General features: G+C 40.3%; 2 protein-coding genes across 12 annotated transcripts in view; both read left to right on the top strand.

Annotated features, from left to right (window-relative positions):
- Positions 1-25,659, top strand: part of PSD3 (pleckstrin and Sec7 domain containing 3) — a 727,754-nt gene extending 702,095 nt beyond the window's left edge. For all 11 annotated transcript variants that reach the window (XM_054561279.2, XM_054561280.2, XM_063726550.1 and 8 more), the window contains one exon: positions 16,999-25,659. In XM_054561279.2, coding sequence (XP_054417254.2) covers positions 16,999-17,214 — 216 coding nt within the window. In that variant the 3' untranslated portion in view covers positions 17,215-25,659. The remainder of the gene's footprint in view (positions 1-16,998) is intronic.
- Positions 24,114-25,659, top strand: LOC100173459 (pleckstrin and Sec7 domain containing 3). The gene is given in 1 exon segment (NM_001133000.1): positions 24,114-25,659. A coding segment is annotated over 1 exon segment (315 nt). The 5' UTR covers positions 24,114-24,158; the 3' UTR covers positions 24,474-25,659.
- Positions 25,660-26,165: the final 506 nt, after the last annotated feature.

Below are 26,165 nucleotides of genomic sequence, written 5' to 3'. Positions count from 1 at the left end.
AGAAATTCTGGTAAATACATAGGTTCAGGGTTTAAAAAAAAAATGTACAGAGAGCAAGGAAACTTCCATCTTAGCCTGTTAGAAAAAAGATTCACTTACTTAAAGCAGCAAACTTTACTCAGAATGGGCTGTCTTCATTGACTTGACTCTAAGGGAAGGGATGTTTTGTTTTCAACTGAATTGGTAACCTCCAAGCTGTGGTTTGGAATCTAATCTTACTTCTAAAAGAGGCTTTAAGCATGACAAGTCTACATTGAGAAACTCACCATCATTTCCCAATTTCAAGAAATAAATATCAGAAATAGCCTCATTTCCTGATAAATTAACATTTTTCTATTTTATTCAGTTCCCATTTTACTTAAAAATATTTAATTGATCCCTGTGCTTCTGGTATATTGGGAAACAGATCAAGTTCTGGGGCAGATCAATGTTTTGTGTCAATGTAAAAATTTACAAGGCTCCAAACAAAGCATAGTTGGTTGAGCTGTTCTGGAAAACACCTGGGCCCCTTAAGACACAGCACCATTAAAGAAATTCCCTTGACAGCAATGCAGTTGGCCCTAATGTTTTGGTTTTATGTTTCTTCAGCTTTAAAAACAACAGCAACTAGAAGGAGATGACGCTGTTTATTTCAAGATATTTTTCGTGCAACATTTAAGATGTTACAGATGCAACATTTAAGATGATTACAGATGTTAACATAATCCTTAAGTTAAGCTGGACCTGAGTAGGGAGAGGGAAAAGATACACCAGCCCAAGCCTATTAAATCCATGCCTGGGCTGCAAGAGATTTACTACAGAGGAATTGCTGAAGGTCAGGTTAATAGCTGGCTTTCAGGTCATTGTAAAGCCTGGTAGAAAACCAGCCAACGCAATGCCAATGAACTGTATGTTGCCAGCCCACCTAATGTCAACGTGTTTTCTTTGGCCAACGTAATATTGTATTTGTTTTCATTGTAATTTATATGCGTTTAGGAAAGACAGGTCTTGTCCTTCCCACCATTCCCTGTTATTAATATATCACATCTGATAACTTTCTACAGTTTGTGTCATTGCTCTGGTCCCTGAAGACTTTTGAGTTTGCCAACCCTGTACTAGAGGCTGCAGCCAGTTTTATATGTATTAAGTATTAGTTAGATCTTTGAACATGGGCTTGGAATTAATAGTCCCTTCATGCTTGGAAGGAAGATATTTCCCGGTATATGTGTTTTCAGGTTCCAATCCAGCAGGAAAAAAGAGAATGTCCACTTTCCTCATGACTGAAACCAAAAACTTAGAATAAAGGTCACATGACTTAATGGGCTTGAATTCAGCTGAATACCCACTCCTAAATTGCGACCCAGAGTAGCATATGCTTATGGCTTAAGACAGTTAGGGCCCACACCAACCACATGGCTAGGAAATTCAATTTTAGAAACAACAAATGTCCACTATAACAAAACTTATAAATTTCTTGGGACAGAATATTTTCTTAAAAATCTAGGACATTCTTGAAGCATGATGCACCTTTTTCTGAATTTCTAATTCTTGGTGACATTTAAAACAGCATGATTCCTTCCAAAATTGATATATTTGCAAAAAAAAATACATTCTATTCAAAGTCATTAGGGAAGCCCAAAACCATTCATATCTGGAAGCACAGATAATATAAATTTCAGATAGTAAACCTTTCGTTTTACTGTTGAGTATCTTGTCGCATAGTGAGTAGCATTGGGTAGTTTGATATATTTCCTTTTGAGAACACTTTCTGGTTGTGATCCTAGCCTTATTCCTCAGATTGTTTATTTTTATTTGTCAACATTGGGGAAGCAATTTTCACAGTAGGGGCCATAATCTAGGTCGCTTTTCCTTTCACAGGAGCAGTGCAGAGGCATATCTTAATACAGTGCCAACTGTCACAAGGCAAACCCACCCTCTGAAACAAAATTTTCTAGCTATTAAGCTACAAATGGTCTGGATCATAAAAGTGCAAAGATAGCCATTATTTCCCTTGGTCTTCCTAGTGAAAGCAAGGGAGAAATTCTGTTAAACTAGTTAAAGAAGATTAGTAGCAAAAGTCTCAATCTTAGTAAGTCAGTCTAGCGTGGAATCAAATGCTATCTCCTTTACAGAAGACATGACAAAGGTAATTATACATCTGGATCTGGAACTGAGATAGTGTAGGTTAATAGAATTCTTGGGGAAATCGAAGACTTTTCTTTTTTTCGTGGGATGCTAAGTACAGATGGTTCCCGACTTAAGATGGTTTGACTTATAATTTTTCAACTTGATGATAGTACAAAAGTGGTATGCTTTCAGTACAGTATTTAGTACATTACGTGAGGTATTCAATATTTTATTATAAAACAGGCTTTGGGGTTAGATAATTTTGCCCACCTAAGTTAATATAAATGTTCTGAGCACATTTAAGGTAGGCTGGGCTAAGTTAATGATGTTCAATAGGTTAGGTGGTGTAAAAATATTTTTGACTTACGATATTTTCAACTTAGAATGTGTTTATTTGAGATAATAACCCTATTGCAAGTGAAAGAGATTCTGTATTACAATTATGAGTCAAAAGCTAGAGATGTAAGGTAACAGTTTATACCCTGAGTCCAGTTAATAATACAGACATGATCCTTGCCTTGTCATTTGGAGTTGCATTTTGTATTACATAATGAAAGAGGACTAAGAGCTCTGAATTTTAATCTTTAAATGATAACAGCTGCTTTTGAAGAGAAGCGGAGCCTAGCAACAGGATTCTTTGAGCCACATTTTTAGTAGATGATTGCAAAGAATTAGGGCCATTCCTGAGAAGGAAGAATAAGCAGCCAATCATGTGATTTGAAATGACTCCCTGTCCTTAAATCCCTCCTTCATCAATCGTTTACTGAAATGCCTGCTCTGATAAGGATCACTCTATTGGGTTAAGGTATTATCTGCAGGAAAAGGACAAGTAAGCTGAGAGATAAAATCATAAAATTAGAAAAAGGACTAGATTGGGAATCCATTTTAGTCTTATCATTGGTGTATTTGGCATGACATCCTTTCTGAACCTCAGTTTCCTCGTTATAGAAATGAGATGGGATTGGGTGAATTAGCTGATAAGGTCCCTTCCAACTCTATATTTTTAGAAGAATGACACATTAACAGCAATTTGTTTTAGATTATGTCACCTTCACAAAGATTTCTGTGAGTGTTAAACATAAAAATATTTCAGTTCAGGAATGTCAGGTGATATAGATCAGTGCCTTCCATTAGAAATAAATGTAAACCACCTAGGTGTGAATTTAAATTTTCTAGCAGCTACATTTAAAAATTGAAAGAAACAGGTAAATAGGGTGACATCAGCAAGATGGCAGAATGGGAGCTTTCTGTTGTCATCTCCCTGCAGAAGCATTGATTTAGACGTATACCACAGACAAGAGTACATTTGGGGAATCCATGAGTCCAGTGGAGAAATTTTAGCACACCATTAGATTATAAAATCTGAGAATAGGGCCAGGTGCGGTGGCTCATGCCTGGTAATCCCAGCACTTTGGGAGGCCGAGGTGAGTGGATCACCTGAGGTCAGGAGTTCAAGACGAGCCTGGCCAACATGGTGAAACCCCGTCTCAATTAAAAATACAAAGAAACCCCGTCTCTGTTAAAAATACAAAATTAGCCAGGTGCAGTGGCACATGCCTGTAATCCCCAGCTACTTGGGAGGCTGAGGCAGGAGAATCACTTGAACCCAGGAGGCGGAGGTTGCACTTAGCTGAGATCATGCCTTTGCACTCTAGCCTGGGCAATAAGAGTGAAATTCTGTCTCAAAAAAAAAAAAAAAAATCTGAGAATGGACAGAATAATGAGTATAAGAAGAACAGTTTCACTTTACCTATGTCACCCCTACCTCAAGGCAGAAAGGTCACTGCCAAGAGAGCCCCCTGCAACCATGACTTCCAATTTCTTCCACTGGGGAAAGTGGGAGTGTAATGAGTGAGTGTCTGGCTTCCTGAGAGATGCAGGATGCCACCTAAGAGGCTAAACTGTTTCACACCCCACTCAGAATATTAAGGCAACCAGCACAGCTGAGTGGTTGAGAAAGATTGAAAGCAGGGAAGAGAGGCCATGGAGGCTTCTAACTACTCTGTAGACCTCCATCAGAAAGTTCTCCTCAAGCTGCATGGGATGCCTCACCTACAGATCCCTTCCCCCAGGTGGTCCACAGGCACTCCAAATGCTGCATGCACCTCACACTCCCATCCCCACCCCAAGCCAGCTCCCAATGCATGCACTGCAGATAGCAAGTGCAAACTACCTGTCATACAGTCACTGAGCTCAGCTCGGTGGGATTCAGGAAGGGCACACAAATTTGAGCATTAGAGGACACTGGCCAAGGGCACGCACATGGGAGGCTCTCAGCACTCAGCCTTGCAGGATCAAGAGAACCCATACAGTGTAAGAATTACCCACTAATTGAAATGAGAAGTATAGAGTAGACATGTCCGTAGAAAAGGTCTGAGAGAGCCTCAAAATCCCTAGCTTGGCTGTTTCTCACCCAAAGACAGTAAAGACTGAAGATAACTGCTTCTTCTAATGCAAAAACAGCAATGCAAGACATTAAGTAACACAATCCTGTAAAAATTAAAAAAATACAATAATATTCTAGTAACCAGTTTCAAAGAAATGGACATCTATGAGTTGCCTGGAAAAGAATTCAGAATAATTATTTTAAGAAAACTCAGTAGGCCACAGAATACAAAGATAAGAATACAAGAGTTCATTGATTCCTCAATGAAATCAGGAAAACAATACAAGAACAAAAGAAGTTCAATTAAGAGAAATTATTTAACAACCCAAACAGAAATTCTGGGTCTGAAGTATATACTGAATGACATTTTAAAAATGCAATAGAAAGTGTCAACAGCAGACTTTCTTATGCAGAAGAAAGAAGCTGAGAACTTGAACACGTGTCAGTTAAAAATATCTAATCAGATGGGGGAAAAAAGGAAAAAGAATGAAAAGGAAGGAAGAAAGAAATCTACAGGAATCATGGAACACCATCAAGAGAGCTAATTGCTGCATCATAGAAGGTAATAAGGGGAAGAGAGGGAACATGGCAGAAAGCTTATCTAAAGAATACTTATTTAAAGGCTGAATACTTCCCAAATCTAGAGAAAGATATGAATATTCAGGTACATGAATCTCAAAGACCTCCAGTCACGTTCAACCCAAAGAGGAACTCACCAAGACATATTATAATCAAACTGTCAAAAATTAAACACAGAGAATCTTGAAAGCAGGAAAGAAAGAGGGTTGAGAAGTGATGTCTGCAAGATGGCTTACACATACCTGGCACTTATGCCCCTCACAAAAACAACTAAAACTCAATTAGAGTGTCAGAGGAAAAGCATTAGAGTGTGCAGCAAGAGAGTAGCGAGATCCCTGTAGTATTCAGAAGCCCAGGAAGGCAGCATAGTGAGGGTGATGGGGCACCCTGCCTCTGCCAACTCATGTTCCCTGCTGAGATTAGCTTGGAGTCAAGAGGGACTGCCCACTTGAGGGGAAAAGGTAAGCAAAAGATCCCCACCAGCTTCCATTGCCACTGAAGACACCTGCAGTTCTTACTACAAGAGTATACCACAGCCGTAGCAAGCCCTGAGCCTAGTTTGGGGAGCTGCCTGTAATTCACACAGCTACATTGCTTCAGATTAGGAGCACAAGTTGTACATCCCTCACTTTACCCTCTTTATGTAAGCTACTGCGATATGGCATCACCTTGAAACCAGATCCACTGCTAGAGTGTGTCCTGCTCTGAGGGTTAGTAGCCTCTGTGTGCCACCAATCTTGGGTCTCCACCGTCATTCTACCAAGCTTATATGGGTGGGTGCCCAGCGCTAGGGCCCAGGAACAACTGTGGACTCAGATCCTGCACACGAGACAAATTAATCCCAGGCTGGCTGAATTAATGCAAGCTCATGCCCCTGTCTAGAGAAACAGCCCAGATGACCCACCAAAGGCATACCTGCTCTTGAGCCAGCAGAACCACCACGTTCACTCACCTCCAGCTGGAGGTACAAGCCAGCAAATATGTCCCTGGCATTCAAATCCCCGAACCATGGAGCAGTTATAGCCTGTGCAACTTATATGTGGAATCTAAAAAACTCAAACACAAAGAAACAGAGGGTAGAATGGTGGTCACCAGGGGTTGAGGTGGGAGTTGGAGGGAAATAAGTAGAGGTTGATCAAAAGGTACAAACAAACGTGCGGTCATAAGATGCGTAAGTTCTGGAGACCTAATGTACAACATGGTGATTGTATTTAATAATAATGTATTATGTACTTGAAATTTCCTGAGGATAATAGATCTTAAATATTCTCAACATAATGAATAAATAGATGAAACAGGTGAAATTAATTGTAGTGAGATTTTTAAAATTTTTACATAATATGTCCAAAATATTTTACATTCTTTTTTCCATATTAAATCATCAAAACCTAGTGTGTGTTTTACACCTACAGCATAGCTCAATCCAGTCTAGCCCCATTTGGCATGTCTCATAGCCACACATAACTTGTGGCTCACTGGCTCCTTGGGTTGGAAGGCGCTTTACCAAGACAAGCTCAAAATTGGACACTAACTGGTAAGATGACTACTTATGGTACTTCCCATTTAAAGGATCACTTAAACTGGAAATTCAGAAAGTTTAAAATTACTTCAAGGCTGGGCACGGTGGCTCATGCCTGTAATCCCAGCACTTTGGGAGGCTGAGACGGGTGGATCATCTGAGGTCAGGAGTTCGAGACCAGCATGGCCAACATGGCGAAACCCCTTCTCTACTAAAAATACAAAATATTAGGCGGGCATGGTGGTGGGCACCTGTAATCCCGGCTACTTGCTGAGGCAGGAGAATTGCGTGAACCCAGGAGGTGGAGGTTGCAGTGAGCCGAGATTGCACCATTGCACTATAGCCTGGGCGACAGAGTGAGACTCCATCTCAAAAATAAATAAATAAATAGACTACTTCAGGTCCAAAGGAATACATAAATGTAGGTGATGAAATGTCTTAGGAGATCACTGGGGAAGGTAGTTTAGATCACAGTTCCTTCAGCTGCTCCTCAAATCACATTTTAAGGATTTCCTGGAAGAACTGACCCTGTCCCATTAAGACTGGCATTAGCCCTTTTGGAGCTGTGAGTGTGACACACAAGATGTCATGAAGAACTCTGGGAATGTGCTTCTGAGGGATACCCAGTATGACTTTGGGGAATTCCAGTACAATCAGAAGGAAAAGCAAAGTGTAAACCAAAAGATTAACCACGTGCCCTATATTAAAATGTTGCCATAACAAGCTACCTTTTTTGTTTTAGAAGATGTAAGTTACATAGGGAAAAATTTAATGAGTGACAAACTTTTATCCTTAGGCAAAATTTAGTCTCTTACCCAGATAGCAGTACTTCTTTAGCCCAGATTACTTATCTTGGGTAAGTGGAAGCTTAACCTTCTATCCTTGTGTTTCAGAGGCTAATTTTTTTTTTCCATTTTGTTGAACAACAAACTCGGTAATCCCATTAATCAAATCAGGGTGTGTTTTCTTTTTTTAATTTTATACTCAGCTGTAGTCAAAACCATCACAAGGCCAAGCTGGGTGGGACCTTTGGGAACAGCCAGAGCCAGAGGCCTTGTGGGTGGCAGATCTTCGTAAGGTTGCTCTGTTTGTGGGTTGGAACCAGACAATTTCTTTCTTGAGTTTTCCACCTAGAAAATAAAATGTGTGATATTTTCTAAGTAAGCTTTGTGGACTTACGGAATGTTGATTTTAGTTTTGAAAAAGAGATGAGAAGCTGAATACTTATAGAGACAGAGTTTAAAGAAAGAATTTTGAGAGCTAGAGAAACAGTGTAAAGAATGAGAGAAATCATAGTTTTTTAAAATTAGTTTTCAGCAGGAATTGCATACTCTTCTTAACAACTCACATCTCCTTCTTCTTCTCCGCAAAGAGGACAGTGTTGTTATTCAAAGGTAAAAGCACCTGCTTTCTACTCCTGGTCTTGGCGACTGGTTGGGCCCTGAGGAAAGGAATAGCAGGGCCTGGAGGTGAGGAGTGTCTACTGATGGTCACTCAGCTCTCCTTCCTCTCTGAAGGGCCTGTCTGGGAAACTCCATAGGGGCAGTGAAGAGTAAGGTAGAGCTGAGTCCACAGTCAAGAGCAGATTCCTATGAGAGCTTCATGGGGCGGGGTATGGGAACAGAATGCAGACAAATGAAGCTCTCAGAACACTTCCTACAGACACAGGCCTCCTGGACTGTGCTAGTGTTGAGCTCTGATTGTACCATTATATTAAAAAGTAAGCTTTTTAATGTTTAATTTTTTAAAAAATGAAAGTCACAGAGTTCATTTAGAGAGCAATAGGGCAGAAAGGGAGAATGAATCAAAAGAATGGAATTCACACTTTCTTTGGATTTCCCAGAAAGCCACGAACACGAACTATATAAATAAAAATGTGTGGTTATTTGCTATATTTAGGCAGTAGGTTACTACTGTATTCTGAAGCCTGATATGGGAGTAGCATAGGGAAAAGAAAAAAAAAAACCTGAACATTTTCTTTTTAAAAATGTAATTTCCAGCATAGCTTTCATACAGGAACTCTGTTTTGAATGCAATTGCTTTCTTAAGTCAGTAGGTAGTGGTGGGTGGGCCACCTGGTCAAGGAGAAAGTCTCTGCAACTCAATTCTGCCATCATCCCGTAGTACGCAGAAGGGAGATGAGCAGTCCTTACTTGAATAAGCAGTTCCTTCAGAAGCTCCTTGTTTTGTTCGTTTGGTTTTTTTTTTTTTTTTGGTTTGTTTCTTTTCCATTGTAGAGATCTAGGAGCAAAGTGTATTGCTGTGTACATGACATTATTGCTTTTCTGCTCATTTTGTCTTAAGATGGCCTTTTGCCCTGTCTGCATGAGAAAACACAATGTCAGGAGGAAATGTGTTCAGGATTTGATTGCTAGAGCAATGAGGTCTGAATGCAAATAGGAGCAGTCAGTTAAAATTGCAGCCCAGTTGTATTTTCATTCAGGTTGTTACTATCATATTCATGTATCAGAGGTCAAAAGGAGATATTATTCTATTAAATGGGATATAAAATGGTATGCAGGGCTCTGGAGAGAAACTGTTCAGTGAGATCCATGTAAATATATGTGTGGATATAATTAAACTACTTTTCAAAGAATATCAATAGTTGTAATTTTTTTCGAAACGCAATTAACATTCAACCCAAGTAGCAGTTTACATGGTCTTAGACACGATCATTTTTATTTATCCCTTGTGGACATTGATGCTAGTGAAAAGGGATTTTTTCCCTACATATTTGGGAAGTTTTGTTTTTGTTTTTGTTTTTGTTTTTGAGAGAGAGTCTTGCTCTGTCACCCAGGCTGGAATGCAGTGGCAAGATCTAGGCTCACTGCAAGCTCCGCCTCATGGGTTCACGCCATTCTCCTGCCTCAGCCTCCCGAGTAGCTGGGACTACAGGCACCTGCCACCACGCCCGGCTAATTTTTTTTGTATTTTTGTTAGTAGAGACGGGGTTTCACCGTGTTAGCCAAGATGGTCTCGATCTCCTGACCTCGTGATCTGCCCGCCTCGGCCTCCCAAAGTGCTGGGATTACAGGTGTGAGCCACCGCGCCTGGCCATATTTGGGAAGTATTTTTACAGATAATCGAAGATCAGCTTAATAAAGAACTACAGCAAAAAAATGTAATAAGGAGGGGTTACACACTGAAGAAAGAATTTTACTTGAGTAGACAAAGACGCCATTAAACACTTGAGTTGCCTTTGGCTCTTGGTGGTCACAGAAGGCTTTATCAAAACAGCAAATTTTAATTAATTAAGAGGGAGAGCTCACTGAATGGGCCAGGTCCAAGAAAACAGTGTGTAGATTCTTGTCAGCAGAGATCTGCCATTGCAGTTGTATTTGGTAAAATTCCATCCCAAGTTGTTTTTCTGTTAGTGGAATTATATTATTCTTACATTGTTGGAACTGTTTACCCTGTTGGAGCATTCCTAAGGAAGGAAGCTGAGTGTGCAGCTCTGAAGTTATTTAGAATTGACCTGAGAATGAATCTGCAGAGACAAAGATAAAATCTTTAATAACATAACCAAAGGTAGCAAAACTGCCCCTGAGGCACGCATTTTTCTAGAACTGTCTTTGCCCTTGTAAATGAAAGACACATACCTGAAAGGGCTACATTATGAAGACTGAACAACAATTTTGGAGAATGAATTAAGGCCACTCTTATTAGTTAGAGGCATTGTCAACAACAGGCTACTTGACTGCAAGACTCTTCTTTTTACTGCCACCATGCTTTCCACGGGCTCATTGTTAAACATCCTATCTCATTTTTAATGTGCCCTATCTGGAACTATGTTCATTTTTGTGTAGTGATTACTTCGTGGCCTGAAATTGTATTAGTTAAAACATCTTGTTGTTGTTTCAGATTCCCTTTTCTACCATCTGGCTATAAAAAATTATCAAAGCGAAGATATAATACTTGAATATTGTTATTATTTGTTTAGTACCAACAGCAGATTCCCTCCTGAATTCATATTGATGAGGCTAATATCCTCTGACCCAGAGAACTTAGAATCTTAGGTTAGTATGGAATTACGTATCCAAAGGTAAATGAGCTCCTGATACATTACATGTCAATTTCATGTGGGAATGATCAGGCAAGTAGATTCCAGATATAAATAATCCTTGACAAATCCTTATCTTTTTAATGTATACTTTTAGAAGACAAATGTAGAGCCTTCTCTTCATGTTGTAATGAATTGTAATGAGACCTAGTAATTATCCATATGAGGAATCACTGGAGTCCACCTACAGTGGTCCAGTTTCTCACTTTATTTTGAAGCTCAAAGTGGGCAATAAAATCTATTTTTCATGTACTACTATATAAGAGATTCTCAGGGCCGAATGAGGTGGCCCGCCCCTGTAATCCCAGCACTTTGAGAGGCCAAGGCAGGTGGATCACCTGAGGTCAGGAGTTTGAGACCAGCCTGACCAACATGGAGAAACCCCATCTCCAATAAAAATACAAAATTAGCCAGGCGTGGTGGTGCATGCCTGTAATCCCAGCTACTTGGGAGGCTGAGGCAGGAGAATGGCTTGAACCCAGGAGGTGGAGGTTGCAGTGAGCCAAAATCGCCCCATTGCAATCCAGCCTGGGTGACAACAGCGAAACTCCATCTCAAAAAAAAAAAAAAAAAGATTCTCAGAAAATGGGTCTGTGTTTTATGAACCTCAAAAGTATAATATAACCTATGTTTCTCTCTAAAGAGAGAGAAAAAGCCCCAGTCCTAAGCAAGGCAGGCTGTACCTCAGTGCACTGTTGAGGATCTGCCATGTGTGGCATCTTGACAACAGAGGTCAAGAGGTTGTGGAGCGGAAGTGGACAAGCCTTTGCCATGTGGTGGCTTATGAGCTTCAATACTGACAGGGTCAGACCTTAGCATTTTTGTGAAAAACATCATTGGAAGGGTGGGATACTGAAGATAAAGGTGTGTTCCCAGAGGATCCTGAATTAGGAACGCATCAGGCATCTACCATCAACATGTATATCCATGTTATTTTTCTTTTTCTGGATTTGCCATATTACAAGTTCAAAATATATTTTCTACCGTGTATGGAAAAATGTGTTCCTCCTCTTTCTGTTCATGCACTCAGTGGCGCTTATTCCTTGTCCACTGTGTGTTCTTGGCCCTGGGGATATATTAGTAAACAAACTCAAAGTCCTCACCCTCATGTGATGGTATCTAGTATTGGGGGGAAAAGGAGGAAATCAAAAGGTTTTTTTTTTTTTTTCAAGTAAAATATAAGGCTGTCAGATGGGGAGAAATGCTAAGGAAAAAATAAAGCAGTAAGAGTAGGTGTTCCAGTTTTAGATTTTGATGGCCAGGGAAGGCCTCAGTGTCAAGGTGACGTTAGAGTGCACACCTGAAAGAGGTGAGGGAGGGGAGGGAGGAAGTCCTGTGGGCTTCTGGAAGAAGAGCTTTTTGGACAGAGAGAATAGCAAGTTCCACAGGCCCTCGAATAAGAGTGTGTGCCGTGGAGGCAGATCCAAGCCCAGGGACAGAACTGAGAGACTGGGCCATGGGAAAGGGGTGGCGCATGGGTTTTCTAGGGCATTTTAAGGATTCCTGGTTGAGAAGGATTTTAAGGATGAGAAGCCATTAGAGTACTTTGGGCAGAGCTGACACATTCTGTCTTGCGTTTTAACAGGGCAGTGTCTTTTGAGAGGAGCACACGTGGAGGGCAAGGAGGGAACAGGGAGAGCAGTCAGGCGACTGGCAGGAACCCGGGCACAAGGTGATGAGCTCGGTCCAGACTGGAAATGGGAGAGGTGGTGAGAAATGGTGCAGTTCTGATAGATGGACAAAACTTGCTGACTGAAAGGATGTGAGACATTAGAGAAAAAGAAGAGTGAAGGAGCAAAGCTTTTATTGTCAAATTTCCTTCTTCACCACTTAAGAATTATCCCTAAGCTTTCTCCCTAAGTACTAGAGTGCTAATCATTTCCTAGAACCTGAAAGTGGTTACAGATACAGGCGTACCTGAGTTACTGCAGGTTCAGTTCCAGAGTACTGCAATAAAGCGAATATCACAATAAAGCAAGTCACCCAAATTTTTTTGTTTCCCAGTGCATATAAAAGTTATGTTTACAGCATACAGTCATCCGTTAAGTGTACAGTTGCATTATGTCTTAAAAAACAATGTATGTACCTTCATTTTAAAATACCTTATTGCCTCCCACCTTCTATCAGAATAGCAAAAGAAGCTGCTTTCATAAACTGTCCTAGCAGACTTGTACTTACATGTCAGGGGCCAAATCTAGGCCACAGGGCAGCAGTGGAAACTAACAGAGACAAGGGTCATCACGCCTGCTTTAAACCATAATTCCTCTCATGGGACTGGGCATGTTGGCATTCTTAATAAAGAGCACAGTTCCATTAGCACGAAAGAAGAGGCTGTTCAGGAAGCAGGAAACACCGTCTGCCACAATGTGATTGATGAGCTTCTTGGGTCCAAGTTGACCTCTTGAACACTGATCATGGTTTTCAGTCTCTGAGCTGGTGCGTCAAACCTTTAAAAGGTAATTTACTGGCCGAGTGTGGTGCCTCACGCCTGTAATCCCAGCAGTTTGGAAGGCCGAGGCAGGCGGATCATGAGGTCAGGAGATCGAGACCATCCTGGCCAACATGGTGAAATCCTGTCTCTACTAACACAAAAAAAATTAGTCGTGCTTGGTGGTGTGCGCCTGTAGTCCCAGCTACTCCAGAGGCTGAGGCAGGGGAATCCCTTGAACCCAGTAGGCAGAGGTTGCAGTGAGCCGAGATCACGCCACTGCACTCCAGCCTGGAGACAGAGCAAGACTCCATCTCAAAAAGAAAAAGTAATTTACTAATATACTTCTTGCTGCTCCTTTACTTTTTCTTACACACCAGCTTTCATTTAAAACTTAAATTTCACAATCGGTCTTAGGAAAAAAGATGCAAATCACATCTTCTCTGAAAGGAAGAAAGGAAATAAACTCTCCCAATGATGCTGTTGCATAGTTAAGAAATATGACCTTCCTACTGCCCAGAAAGAGAATATGAGGAGAAATCAATGAAGAGAGAAATTTCAAAGTTATGTTTCTTGCCGTTGCTCTCCAGAGCATCATTCAGAGTTATTTTTCTTTACTCTGAGACAATTTTATTTTGTCCTCAAATCCTCTGGATAGCATTTACATATGTGGTTGAGTCTGTAATCCTAGAGATACTTGGCTAAAACTAATACCTGCTGGTTAGTCCTGAGATTAAAGTTATGTTTTCCTAAAATGTTTTGAAGAGGCATATTTGGTTTGGTTCTGTAAAATCTAGACTCAGAGATTGGTAAAATGCAAAGCTACATTTCTGGGTTTTGTAACCTCTGTCCCTATAAGCCTTTTTTAAGTCAGAAATGGAGCGCAGCGTTTGCAAACTCATCAACCCTCGAAGGCTTCCTTAGCAGGGCAGGCTTTGTTTTCCGGCCCCACTTACCCCGTTTTCTCTGCTTTGTCTTTTCTTCTGGTCTGATGGCTCATGCACTGCCACACCTCTGTGCTGTGCCTTTTGTTTGTTGATTGGCACACAGATGTAATTTATTTAAGACAATAGCTTTGCAGCTGGAGCTGTAAAATGAGTGGATGAGATGGCTTTCCTTCATGTATTTTTCAGGTGGATTTTCCCAGTAGTATCACTTTCTTCAAAGACTAGTGGAAAACTGTCCCTATCACCTTCTCTCCTTTTGTCCCCTTTCAAGTGACCTAAACAATTTTTCTTCATTCTCTTTTCATTGCGTAAACGCTCCAGCTTCATGAAATCGTATGCCTTACGCTGGTTTCCTGAATCTATTTTTAAACTACCTTTAGACTATTTTACTAAACTTTGTTTCTGTTGGGGGTAGTTCTTTTCTGTTTTTTAATCTTGCCACCAAGGCAGTTTAGGAGTAGATTAATTAATAAATTCATAAAATGAAAAGGAGTTTAGAATCTTTATGTCCTGTGGATATGATCTTGTTCAATCCTCTGATTTCTCAGTGCATCTACTGATGTGTGATACTGATGACATTTTTTACTAGCAAATGCCCTTATGAAACCATCATGTGACCTTCTGAGATAATGCTTAGCATGCTATTCTTTATTTTGTTACTTCTTTATTGAAACTGGAATGTGTATTTAGTAACGCTTTAAACTGCAGATAATAATAATTGATAAACAGTGGTTTAACCCATAAGATATTTATTATTCCTACTTAACGTGATTCCAGAGGTCGTAGCCTTAGGGTTGGATCCAGCTCATCATGTCAACATGGCTCTCTCCGTCTTTCCATTTTTCCTCAGGCGCAGCATGTTGTCCTATTTCCTCATACCTACTGCCCATGTCACAGAGCAGCAGCTTTAGGAGTCATGTCCATGTTAAGGACGGAAGAAGAAAAAGAGGCTAGGCCACGTGCAGTGGCTCATGCCTGTAATCCCAGCACTTTGGGAGGCCGAGGCAGGTGGATCACCTGAGGTCAGGAGTTCGAGGCCAGCCTGGCCAACATGGTGAAACCCCATCTCTACTAAAAATACAAAAATTAGCTGGGTGTGGTGGTATGCGCCTGTAATCCCAGCTACTTGGGAGGCTGAGGCAGAAGAATTGCTAGGACCCGGGAGGCGGAGGTTGCAGTGAGCTGAGATCATGCCACTGCATTCCAGCCTGGACGACAGAATGAGACTCTGTCTCAGAGAAAAAAAAACGAATGAGAGGTTAACACCAGTGACTTCTCCTTAAATTCTGTCCCTTTTATCAGAAAGCAAAATCACTTTCCCAGAAGCCCCCCAAAAGACTCTTCCTTACCTCTTACTGGCCACAATATCACATGGCCCGACTTAGCTACAAGAGGGACTGGGAAAGTAAGTATCTCTGGTTTTATCAGTCTTTGTAGTGAAAGGCACATAAGAGTGGAGGGGGTTGAGAATGGCCTTTGATTGGCCAACCAACAGTGTCTGTCAGAGTAGTCATCCTAAAATCTATATACATATAATCTGTATTTTCATATCAATGGAGGTAATATAGCTTAAGAGCCATGGGTTAAGAACTCAGATTGCCTTGGTTCAAATCCCAGTTTAATTTCTTCCTTACTTTGACTTTGAACTTCTCTTCAACTTTGTTGCCTTAACTGTAAAGCAGGGATGATAAGTTATCAGTTGTATATGAATATTGTGTGAATGACCTGTGCTAAGCTGTTGGCACTCAATAAATGTCATCATCGGCAACCAACGCTCACACCCCACTTGAATACTGGCCAACCCCAGAACATACTGAATGTCTAGCAGCTTTTTCCCATTGTTAAACCAAACAGCTTGAAAAGGTAGCACTTCTAAATTACTTACTTAAAACCGACACATACAAAACCCCAATCTGACTAGAAAAATCCCTAAGACGGATGTATAGTCAAAACAGAATTTGCCTGCCTTTGTTGGGACAATTTATAACTGACATGTTCTTTGGTTTAGAAATAAAACACTTTAAGCTTTCTATAAATTCTTCATGTGTTGAGGCAGGGTGGTGGAATACTTATTTTACCAGAATGTATCAAATTAAGAATCTGAGACCCTTCTCCAATTTGCAACATATATGATAGTTCTATATACTGATTGGGATAGAAACTGGAAAAAAAAAAAAGTGCCAGAGCCATGGAAAAAGAAAAAAAAAATCTTAGATATCCAAGAGATGAAGGAATCAAGGAACTGTTTGAAACATAGTAGGTATTCAGTACATAGTTGGTAATGAATATTGTTGAGTGAGAAAAGCATCAGAAAATAACTTGAAATTCTGCCAACTTCTTACTGTTCATAGCAGCACCTGTTCATAATAACCAGAGAAGTGGGTAATCCTTGCAGAAAAGCAATGGAGGGAAACCCAGAGCAGCTTCTAGAAAGTAGTATGGTCTCATAGGGGACTGACTGTCCAGGAGATTCGCCATGGAATGGTCCCTCAAGGCGAGCCTTTGTAGGGTTACAGGGAGTCGGAAAAAGAGTAAACAACCATATCCAAGCCAGTTTCATGTGAAGCCTGGATTACCTGGGGAGGCTCAGGTGACTTTAGTACAGAGCCACAAGAGCCATGCAGCCGCCGAAAACCAGAGGTGACAGCTCCTCCAACTTACACCCTTCTCGTGCCTGAGTGTTCTAGATTCATGGTGTTCCATCTGGTAGCCAGCAACTCCAAGTTGACATTCCATCAGAATCCAGAACAAATGAGAACTAAAATTCTAACTTAATTTCTTATCTACCTGAGACAGTCTCTGTAGTTGCCTCTCATGTGCCCAGTAAGTGCCCAGGTAATTTGTCAGTTTGGGAAATGAAGCAAAGTCTTCAACAGCCATTCACACTCTCCAGGTGAGTAATACACAAGTGTGCTGCACACGTGCATTTTGAACAGTTTTCTGACTACCATTGTTCTCTGGTCTTGCCTTCAGAAAACCCGCTATGAAATGTATGTCAGCATTCTCAAGGAAGGAGGCAAAGAGCTCCTGAGTAACGACGAAAGCGAGGCTGCAGGACTGAAGAAGTCGCACTCGAGTCCTTCGCTGAACCCGGATACTTCTCCAATCACTGCCAAAGTCAAGCGTAACGTGTCAGAGAGGAAGGATCACCGACCTGAAACACCAAGCATTAAGCAAAAAGTTACTTAGAGTCCATCTGCGGCCAGGAAGTGCTGGTCATGGAGCAAAATAGGGTTTTTCAAGATCTTTCTGGTAATCCGTGAATATATTTAAAAAAAAAAAAAGTCTGTGACAAAATGGTGCATTAGTAATTTTTTCTATTGTATATTTTTGTTAGTTTCTGTACAGATTGTCTTTGCTCTTGATTTCTTTTGCTTTGATGATTTTTGCAACTTGATAGCTAATGCACCTTTTCTGTGAGGAGGAGGGGATCGTGATTTCAGAATGAATTATGTATCCTTTCTCTTTCGGTTTTCTCTTGTTTGCAGTCTGCTCAGTTGTTTTATGTATTCTCATATCAACTGTTACACTTTTTTTTTTAAGGTTAAAGAATTTAATCCATTGTGAAACACTTAACTGGACAAACTGTAGTTTTAGTAAATTCTAGCTGGAGTTAATATACGCCTTTATATGTGAAATCTTGCCCAGTCACAGAGGTAGAACTGAGCACTCACAGATGCTCCAGTAAGAATCACAGTGCTGGGAATCTAGTTGCTCCAATATGAGGCAGCTTCATGTGCAGCTTAGCACTTGTTGTTGAGATCGGACCCTGCTGGAAGCAGGGAAAAGGAGCGTGAAGATCGTAGGACTGAGAACTTAGGGAAGCACATTAGCTTGCTTGAAGTGCTGATTCCATTTCAGCCAAGCAAGGGAAAGAGGAAGTGGAGTCATTTTGCCTTTGAAGGTTGAGGAAAGATTGATATCCAGTTAATTTTGTTTGCTAAAGGATGGGGGCAATAATCGGCCCTTGAGGAGCTGCAGCAGTAGGCATGTGCTCAGTCTGCAGGAATTGTTACCTCACTCCCACAGGGTCTAGAGTAGAAATCCATCATCTCTATCGTTGATATCTTTCCATCCAGGAATAGATTTCTCTTACTCTACATATGTGTGTGTGTGTGTGCGTGTGTGGGCATGGGGTTGTGTCCTGGTTGTGATATTGAGTTCTTCCTTCCTAACAAAATAATACTAAAATGAAACAGCTTTTCTTGTGTCCTTAAGACAAAATAAGGGAGGAAAATGTAGCTGCAGTTGTCCACAATGGATATTGGTTCTTTAAAATATGTCTGAAAGTAATAGAATGAATTATGGTTGGAAAACTGAGGAATCTTCTGGTTGCAGGTGCAAAGTGACTTTGTTTATTCTTATCTCAGTCTCCTGGATAGCCACTTCACTCTGCTACTACTCAACTTTCTCCTAAAAATACTTTATCTATTTTCGGTCCTTTCTTTCTGTCTACTCAAAATGGTTCTATTAACTTTGCAGTCATGAGCTTGTTCCAGTTACAGTCCCTTTGAAATTCAGGGTGATAAACAGAATATTCCTCTGTAGAGGAAGAGAAAGGAGTGAAAGTTTAGCCCACTGAGATCTAGAACTTTGTGATTTCCTAACCTTGAAACTCTGTAATCCCTAAAGTTAAAATCTCCACAAGTGGCACAACTTCAGAACTAATAGAATCACTTTGATTATTCTTTTTTCTCCCTTAGAAATTTTCTCTAGTTCTACAGTTTATTTGTTGAAGGTACTATGACCAAAGAATCAGCTGCTCTACATGAATAGCATGGTTCCAGTGAATTAGAGAAAACCTGCTGTAAAGCCATGGTAGTGTCTAAGTGGTATGTTATTATGATGTACTAGCATTTATTTACAGAATTATTTATTAACGTTTACTTCCTTCCCCTCTGTAAATGTCCATATTTGCTGTTGCCCAGAGAAGGCTTACCCCTCTCTAGGGTTGCAGTTCCTTTCTTTGTAATAAGTATTTTGCCACACCTTTAAAAAAAAAAACTCACTTTTAACTCTCTGCCTTGTTTGGGTAAAGGCAGTAACTAAGTTTATGTTTCAGAACTGCAAAACAAACAGGATAGTTACCAATATGGCCCATGTATCAGATTGATTTTTGTAGCCTCTCACTGAATCCAACATATCCACAAGCAAGTTATCTGTCTTTCTACCTGATAATCTAAATTATCAGGATATTTGTTTTCTGCCTAAATGTTTATACTAAGCAGAGGGGAGAGAGGTACCTAGACCGTGTCATCTACGAGCTTCAGTAACTAAAGAAAAAGGAACTTCCCTGAGTGGCTTGAATGTGTTTGCCCACAGTCTATGTCTATGTATATAGAATGTCTGTATGTATTTTACTTATTTAATATACATTGAATGGTACCTTGCTACAGTATTTCTGACATTTAGAGTAGTCTTGAAATACTCGGCTAGCATCAGCACCACTATAGCACTGTCCGTGTCATATGACTCACTAATATTAACTCCAGGGACTTCTGGATAGGCTAATAGATCATTGGATACGAAGGGCTCTTTTGAAGCTTCATTATACCATGTTTGCATAGTTTATCTTTAAAAACAATTTTAAAGGTTCTTTTGTGAGCCAGGATCTCAGATTGCCATAGCATGATGCTGTCCATCTTTAGCGCATGGGCTGAGAACACCTCTTCCCTGAGGCTTCTGAAGGTTGCTGTCTGTCATGAGCGCATGAAGGAGGCCAAGAGTTTATGCTATGGGAGGAAACAGTCACTGATTTGCCTAGATTCTGAGAGTCTGGCCCATAGCCAACCACATTTTCTTTTGGGATAATTTATTTCCTGTGGTATCTAGCCAGAAGAAATTGAGGATGTTTCCTTTCACAGCTGCTCCAAGCCTGTTGCCCAATTCACGGTACAAGGGAGCACCCCTTCCCTTTCCTCTGAAGGTATGCCACCCACCTCCGTCCCCCACCTCAGCGCCCAGGAGCCTTGGGACTTCCTTCCATATGATAAATCTTCTTCACATCAATACACTTCATATTAATTTCTAGTATAGAAAATCTTGACAGCTATCAGAATACCTTGGTCATAGTCTTGTTGCGAAATTGACCATACAGGTGGCCCATGTATAAAATCTGAATTTTAGGGGTTCGTTCCCACCTCGCATGCTGGCTTTTACAGGGAGGTGTCTGGGATTCCTCATTAGCAATCAGAACTTAATTACTAGGATGCAGAGTCCTTACTTTATCGCCAGCCCATAGGCATTTCTGAAGTGCACTTTTTTGAAACATCATTTTGCTAACTCTCAGCAGTGTCTAATTAAACTGAGCAATACTTTTGTGAATTTTAATTAATCTCAGCAAAACCATGATGGGAGAGAGTCCTCTGATGGAAATGTAGTCCCTGGATTATGTGTAACCTTTTTATTGCTCTTAGATGCAGAGGATAGAAAGCATTTTTTGGTGCAGTGGTCTTGTGCCAAGGATCCCCTATGCGTCTCCAACTGTTATCCTAATCTAGAAAATGAGGGCTGGTCCCTAGGCAGAAGTGACATGAGGAATTAACTCTGGAAGAGGAAAAATCTGGCTGGCTTTCCAAGGCTAAGATAGGTTTGTATTTCACCCTGTGGCCAAGCTACAGAACTTCTGAGATTGTGCAAGAATTTTTGCAACCAGCAGGGAAAGAGGCCCTCTTACTGCCTAAACACAAACTTACACTAAGCTTTTCTACTGTCCTTTGCCTATTGCTCCCTCTATCATGTAAAGATCTGGGAAGGATGAGAGGCAGGGCCTGGTTGTCATGAGTTGCACTCTTCTCTTTTTAACTAATCATTGACAATTGAAAGAAAATTGACGTTAAAGAAGCTTCTCCATTGTCTTACTATCAAAACCTTCTTGGGTTTCATTAATTGTCCTTGAATTTGAGTTCCTTTGGCATTTTTCCTTGTAGTCATCAGTTAAGCATGTTGCATCCTGAATTCACAGGAAGTTTAGCTTTGCAGGTTTGAATCTCTGTAATTTAACTCCCGTGGACTTGGTTGCGTTTTCAGCAGGTTGGGAGCCACCTCTCTTCATTTCAGCAGTGAGTCATCCCTTGACTTTTCAAATGACAGAATTTTTTCCAGTTGTAAAATTAGCACTGTAAAACAAAGAACAAAAGTGGCATCCTAAGAGTTGTTAAACCTGAAGTCTAGTTTATGAGGAATTGTCCAAGTTGGAGTTTAAATAGTATCTGCTTTTGTCTCAAAGCATCTAAGTTACTCTGACAGAAAATGGTAAGTCAGCTTTGCAGGCAGATGCACCTCTGGGCCTCCTGCCTTGCTCCACAGCTTTCTGGCCATCTTTTCTCCCAGGCCATGCCACTGCTCTGCCACAGGTCAGCAAATTTCTTTCCACCAGTCTTATAGCATCTTACCTGATCAAATCATCACAGAATAACCCCGTGATAGATTATTGATAGCAATAGAGAGGTGCTTTGTCACTGATTTTTCTCACAGATTCCTTTTCCATCTCTCATCCATAAAGGAAGGACTGAAATCCAAAGGCATTCTCCTTTTGTACCTACAGTATCCAGAACCCATGTGGGCAGCCTTCTGCTTATGACAATAATTGGCCCATTGCATGCAGACAGAATGTCTTCATAGAGAGAATGTCATTAAATACTTGAATCTGCATGACAGTTTGACTTGAATGCAACAGCAGGAAAATTTTGCAAGTTACATAATTGTATATACAGTAGGTTTTCTTAAGTCTCTTCAGTTCATCCTTTGTAATTTATGTGTGTATCTGTAGTATTGCGGGCTTTTGGAGAATATTCTTACAGGTAGTATGTCAGTCGTCAAAGAAAATGCTGTCACCTGCCATTGTTGTATTTGTGGGTATTTATAGTTGTATGTATGTAAATGCATCAGTGTGTAGATTGCGTATCAGTGTATGGTACATGTACATCAAAATTATTTTTGTCCTTAATCAGTGTGATATGAAAAGCAAGTACAACCTCATAGGACTGATTATATAATGAAGTTGTTGAGAGTATATATAGTGGTATTGTTTTATTCAACTTAAATTCAAATAATATTTTGATTAAAAATTTTAATAAGACTTTATGCTAGAAAATTCTGTCCTTGAGCTTTGAATCACCAGGGCAAAAATGACTTTGAACTAACCTTGTGAATCTTTTGCAGTGTACTGTGTGCAATACCAAGGGCATAGCTCCCTGTAATTTGGGAAATACAGAAAGAAAAGAAAAAAAAAAAAGGCAGCCTGTGCAGTCTTAGTAACTTTAGTATTAAGAGCACTTAAAGTCAAACTGACAATTTTGGGCTTATTACAAAATGTGATGCTTTAAAGCACACGTTCTTTATTGTTGTTGTAATTAGTCCATAAAAAATATAGCTTTTGGAAGAATTAAGTACCCACCGTATCATTTATGTATTTGTGTATGTTTTACGGGAGATCAAACCACTCTCGTGGTGCCGCATCCGTACTCGCTTGACTTGGAAGAAATACCACAAGCACTAAAGTATATCAGGGCATCCCAGGATTGGGTACTGTATCCTAGGTTTGCAGTTGCACAAATTAGCATCTAGTGTCACAGGTAAAAGAATTTCAGGACCAGGTTTAAACTTTATTTTAAATATTTTTATACTTAGGTCTCTTTTTCCTGCCTCTCCCCAAAGAAGAGCCACTGGCCTTAGTTGTTTGAGCTTACTGCTTATATTATAGAGTGTAAATAGATAACTAGAGACTAAAATTTTATTAACCAGCATGTTTGGTATATTTAAAGCAGTGACTGAGTGTGTTTGAGTGAGTGGCTGAGTGCAGTGTCTTTTGTTTAAACACACTGCCTCATGTCTTTGTAGCTGATTCAGAGAGTTTGAATTGTGGGATGGGAGACTAACTTCAGCTCCAGGCTGCAGTAATGTGTTGGTAGTTACACCTGAGGCGTTTTTTTTTGTTTGTTTTTGTTTTTGTTTTTAATTAACTCTATAGTCTCAAACTATTTTTGCAAATATATCATTTTTCCTAATTGGTTCTTGACGTGCAGTGGACTGGCTCTGTGAATGATTGGCAGGGTCTTAGTTTTGCGAGAGTATTTCCTTCTAAGAATTATTGTGATCTGCAGAAACAGCCATTTGATTCAAAAATCATGTAGAAAAGGAGTAGGAGAAACAAAATGTTTCGTTTTTGGGCCTTAACCATTTGAAATGTTTGGACTTTAACATAAAGCCATGGAGTTTATAAAGCCAAGTAACCATTTGACATGGATAATAATATCCACTCTAGAGAGAGTATATATGCACATTGATTTTTAATGCTGTTAAGATACTTTTGTAAAACTGTAGGAACAAGAGTAATTAGACCAAATTGAAGCTTAGGGGACAGTAAACTGGTTGCTTTCCATTTAGGGTAGCCATGCTTGTGGTTAATCCTCTACTCGTGAGATTTAGAACCAGTTGACTGTCCCCTTAGGTGTATAAGGAGAAAAGTTGACATGTCTGGGACCTCTGACATGTGTACACATGCTTGCACACATGCACACACAGTGAATGTTTTAAGTTATACAAACATAAGACCTTAAGATGCAAAGAGCCAGAATATTCTAAAGAGGTGATGAACAGAGGGGGTGGAAACTGCATCACAGATGTTTTCCAAGGGCCAGGGTGGAATTTGAGCTCTAGTGTCTGACTTTGAGATGCATTATATTTTTAAGACATAAATGAGGGGCTCCATATCACATTCTTTCTTGTGGACCACCAAATTGAAGACTTTCTTGTATTTCACAAGCAGCAGCTCTCCAGCATCTCTCCGTAGCCTGGGTAAAGTCCCAGAAGCTGGTGTGCATCATTTTCCAAGGTGGCAGAGCTGCTTGCTCTGCAGATCATTCCTTTGAGAGAGGAGTACAAGTGAAGAAACAAGGAGGCACTTCCTGTAGGAGCACTGATGTGCCTTGTCCACACTCCCCTCTAAGCTTTACTGGTAAGAGAGCTCCGACTGAACATGCTGAGCGGTTGAGCACTTTTCCATCAGCAACAACAGCGAGGATGGAAATGGAAAGGAACCGAACTAAAATGCATTTCCCTTTGCAGGGCAGCGAGCTAATCTCTTAGGAATAGTGTTATAGAAATAAGCACCCTAACTTCAATTCCTGCAAATGTTGGTTAATGGAGAGAATTTTGGAGTTTCACTTAATATTTTCCCATCAGTCGACATAAATAAGTCTTCGGACGCTCCTGGAAGAGTCCCAGCCCAAGGCTCGATTAAGGACCACACTGCAGGTCTGAGGCTGACTGCTCTGAGTCCTGAATACCAGAGCCCTGCAGAGGGTGGTGATAACGCATCATCTCTGCAAAGAGGAGCCTCTCCCCCGGCCGCCACTTCACTCAGGCTTCTACTGAGCAGCAAGGACAGCCTGGGTTTCAAATGCCACTTCCCCTGCTTTAGGGATCCAGGTGTCCTGATAGCGTGACCCTGCTGAGGCAAGGTATCAACTCCAAGAGTGACTGAGTCACTGAGCGTGGCACATGAACAGACGTCATGACAAAGATTCTCTGAGTGAAATTAACACCACGTATTTTACCTTTGCAAAAAACAAACTGGCACACTGAGCTCTAACCACGGATGGACGATATCTTTGCCTCCACACCCAGATTCCTGGAAATGGCTAACATTTCCTTTCTGGGGGAAGGGTCAAGGAACACTCAAGTGCTAGCTTAGCAGCTTTGTTCAGTCCAGATCAGAGCTGTTAGGTAAAGGCCTAACCACCTCCCTGCAGTCTCTTCTATCTCAAGTTTTAGGAACCCATTTCTAGAGCAGAAATGTACACTAGCGGAGAATTTATATTGTCGGCCTTGATTACCATAGGACAGGCAGAAAAGCGATAATTTGTATCTGTTAATATAAAGAAGCTTTTAACTTTTCCAGCCTATTATAATAACTGAGTTATATTCACTGTGGCTCAAACTGATTGGCATTGTGGAACATTTCTTTACCTTCAAAGTTTTCTCCACCAATCATTTCAGTTCTATTGCAGTCCTGGTGCCATATGTCCCCTGCAAATTGTGAAAGTAATTAGTGACAAAATAGCAACCTGCTCCTTTTCAATGGCGAAACTGTCGGCATTAGCAGATTTGGGTAAGCTAGCGGTACTATAACACGTACTGGAAACCTGTTCCTCATCACCACCTACCAGATTCTGGAAATGCCATCTTCTAGAAAACGATGGCATTTATGGTGGTCTTCTTTTGAATGGAACAGTAATTTGTGTGGATATTGTTAAAGTGTTTAAAGAATATTTTGACAATTAAGTTTACATTTTACAATTGCTTTATTTTTTATTAAAATAGTTGTATATAAATATTACCCTATTTCACTGTTGTTCAAGTAAAGCTAAACCTCGTAGACAAGTGAGTCACCTGATATGTATAGAAGCTGTGATATATAGAGTACATTTATTGTGTAAATGTTTATGAATATAATTGTTCCTGTGTTTTTATAAGTTGGGGATATTTTGTTGTTTTACAGCAACAAAATTTATTGCATTTAAATGGTTTTTATGTAATAGAAATCATGCAAAATAGTGAAGGATTTAAAATATGTATATGATATATGTAAATGTACAAACTTTAGAAAGAAATAAATCCAACAAATTTCAATCATTTGAGGGAATGTTTTTATTTGCTTATTTAAGCAACTATAATAATACCTTTAAAAATCAAATAACACCACACTCTGCCTGCCTCCATAAAAAGACACCCACAAGCCCCACGTTGAAAGATGTCACCAGAGTGGTTGAACAAAGTGGTGAGAAAATCAGACTAACACCAACTCACCTCCGCACATTTCTGTGAAGATTTGTGTTTGAATACTTCAGAGATCTGTTGTCTTCATTAAGGGGCTTAGAGCAGGGGAGGAGAAAATAAACTTTTTGAAGCAATTTCAAGAGCCATTTGCATTCCCATTTATTTCTCATCAAAGCAAAGAGACCATGCAGCTAGTTATTGTCCTAAAATGCAAATGCTGGTCTCCAAATCACTGCCTTACTCTGCCTGGTATGTACCTTTGTGCTCTTTTCATCAAACCTAATGTTAAAAGTAAGATCCGTTGACTTGGAAAATCAAAAATAAAATGCCATCCTGTTCACTGCTAAATATTAGAAAGG

The sequence above is a fragment of the Pongo abelii genome, chromosome 7 (assembly GCF_028885655.2).
Source record: "Pongo abelii isolate AG06213 chromosome 7, NHGRI_mPonAbe1-v2.0_pri, whole genome shotgun sequence".
Taxonomy (NCBI): domain Eukaryota; kingdom Metazoa; phylum Chordata; class Mammalia; order Primates; family Hominidae; genus Pongo; species Pongo abelii.
The sequence above is the reverse complement of the archived record's forward strand: the minus strand, read 5'-3'. Positions and strand labels throughout refer to the sequence as shown.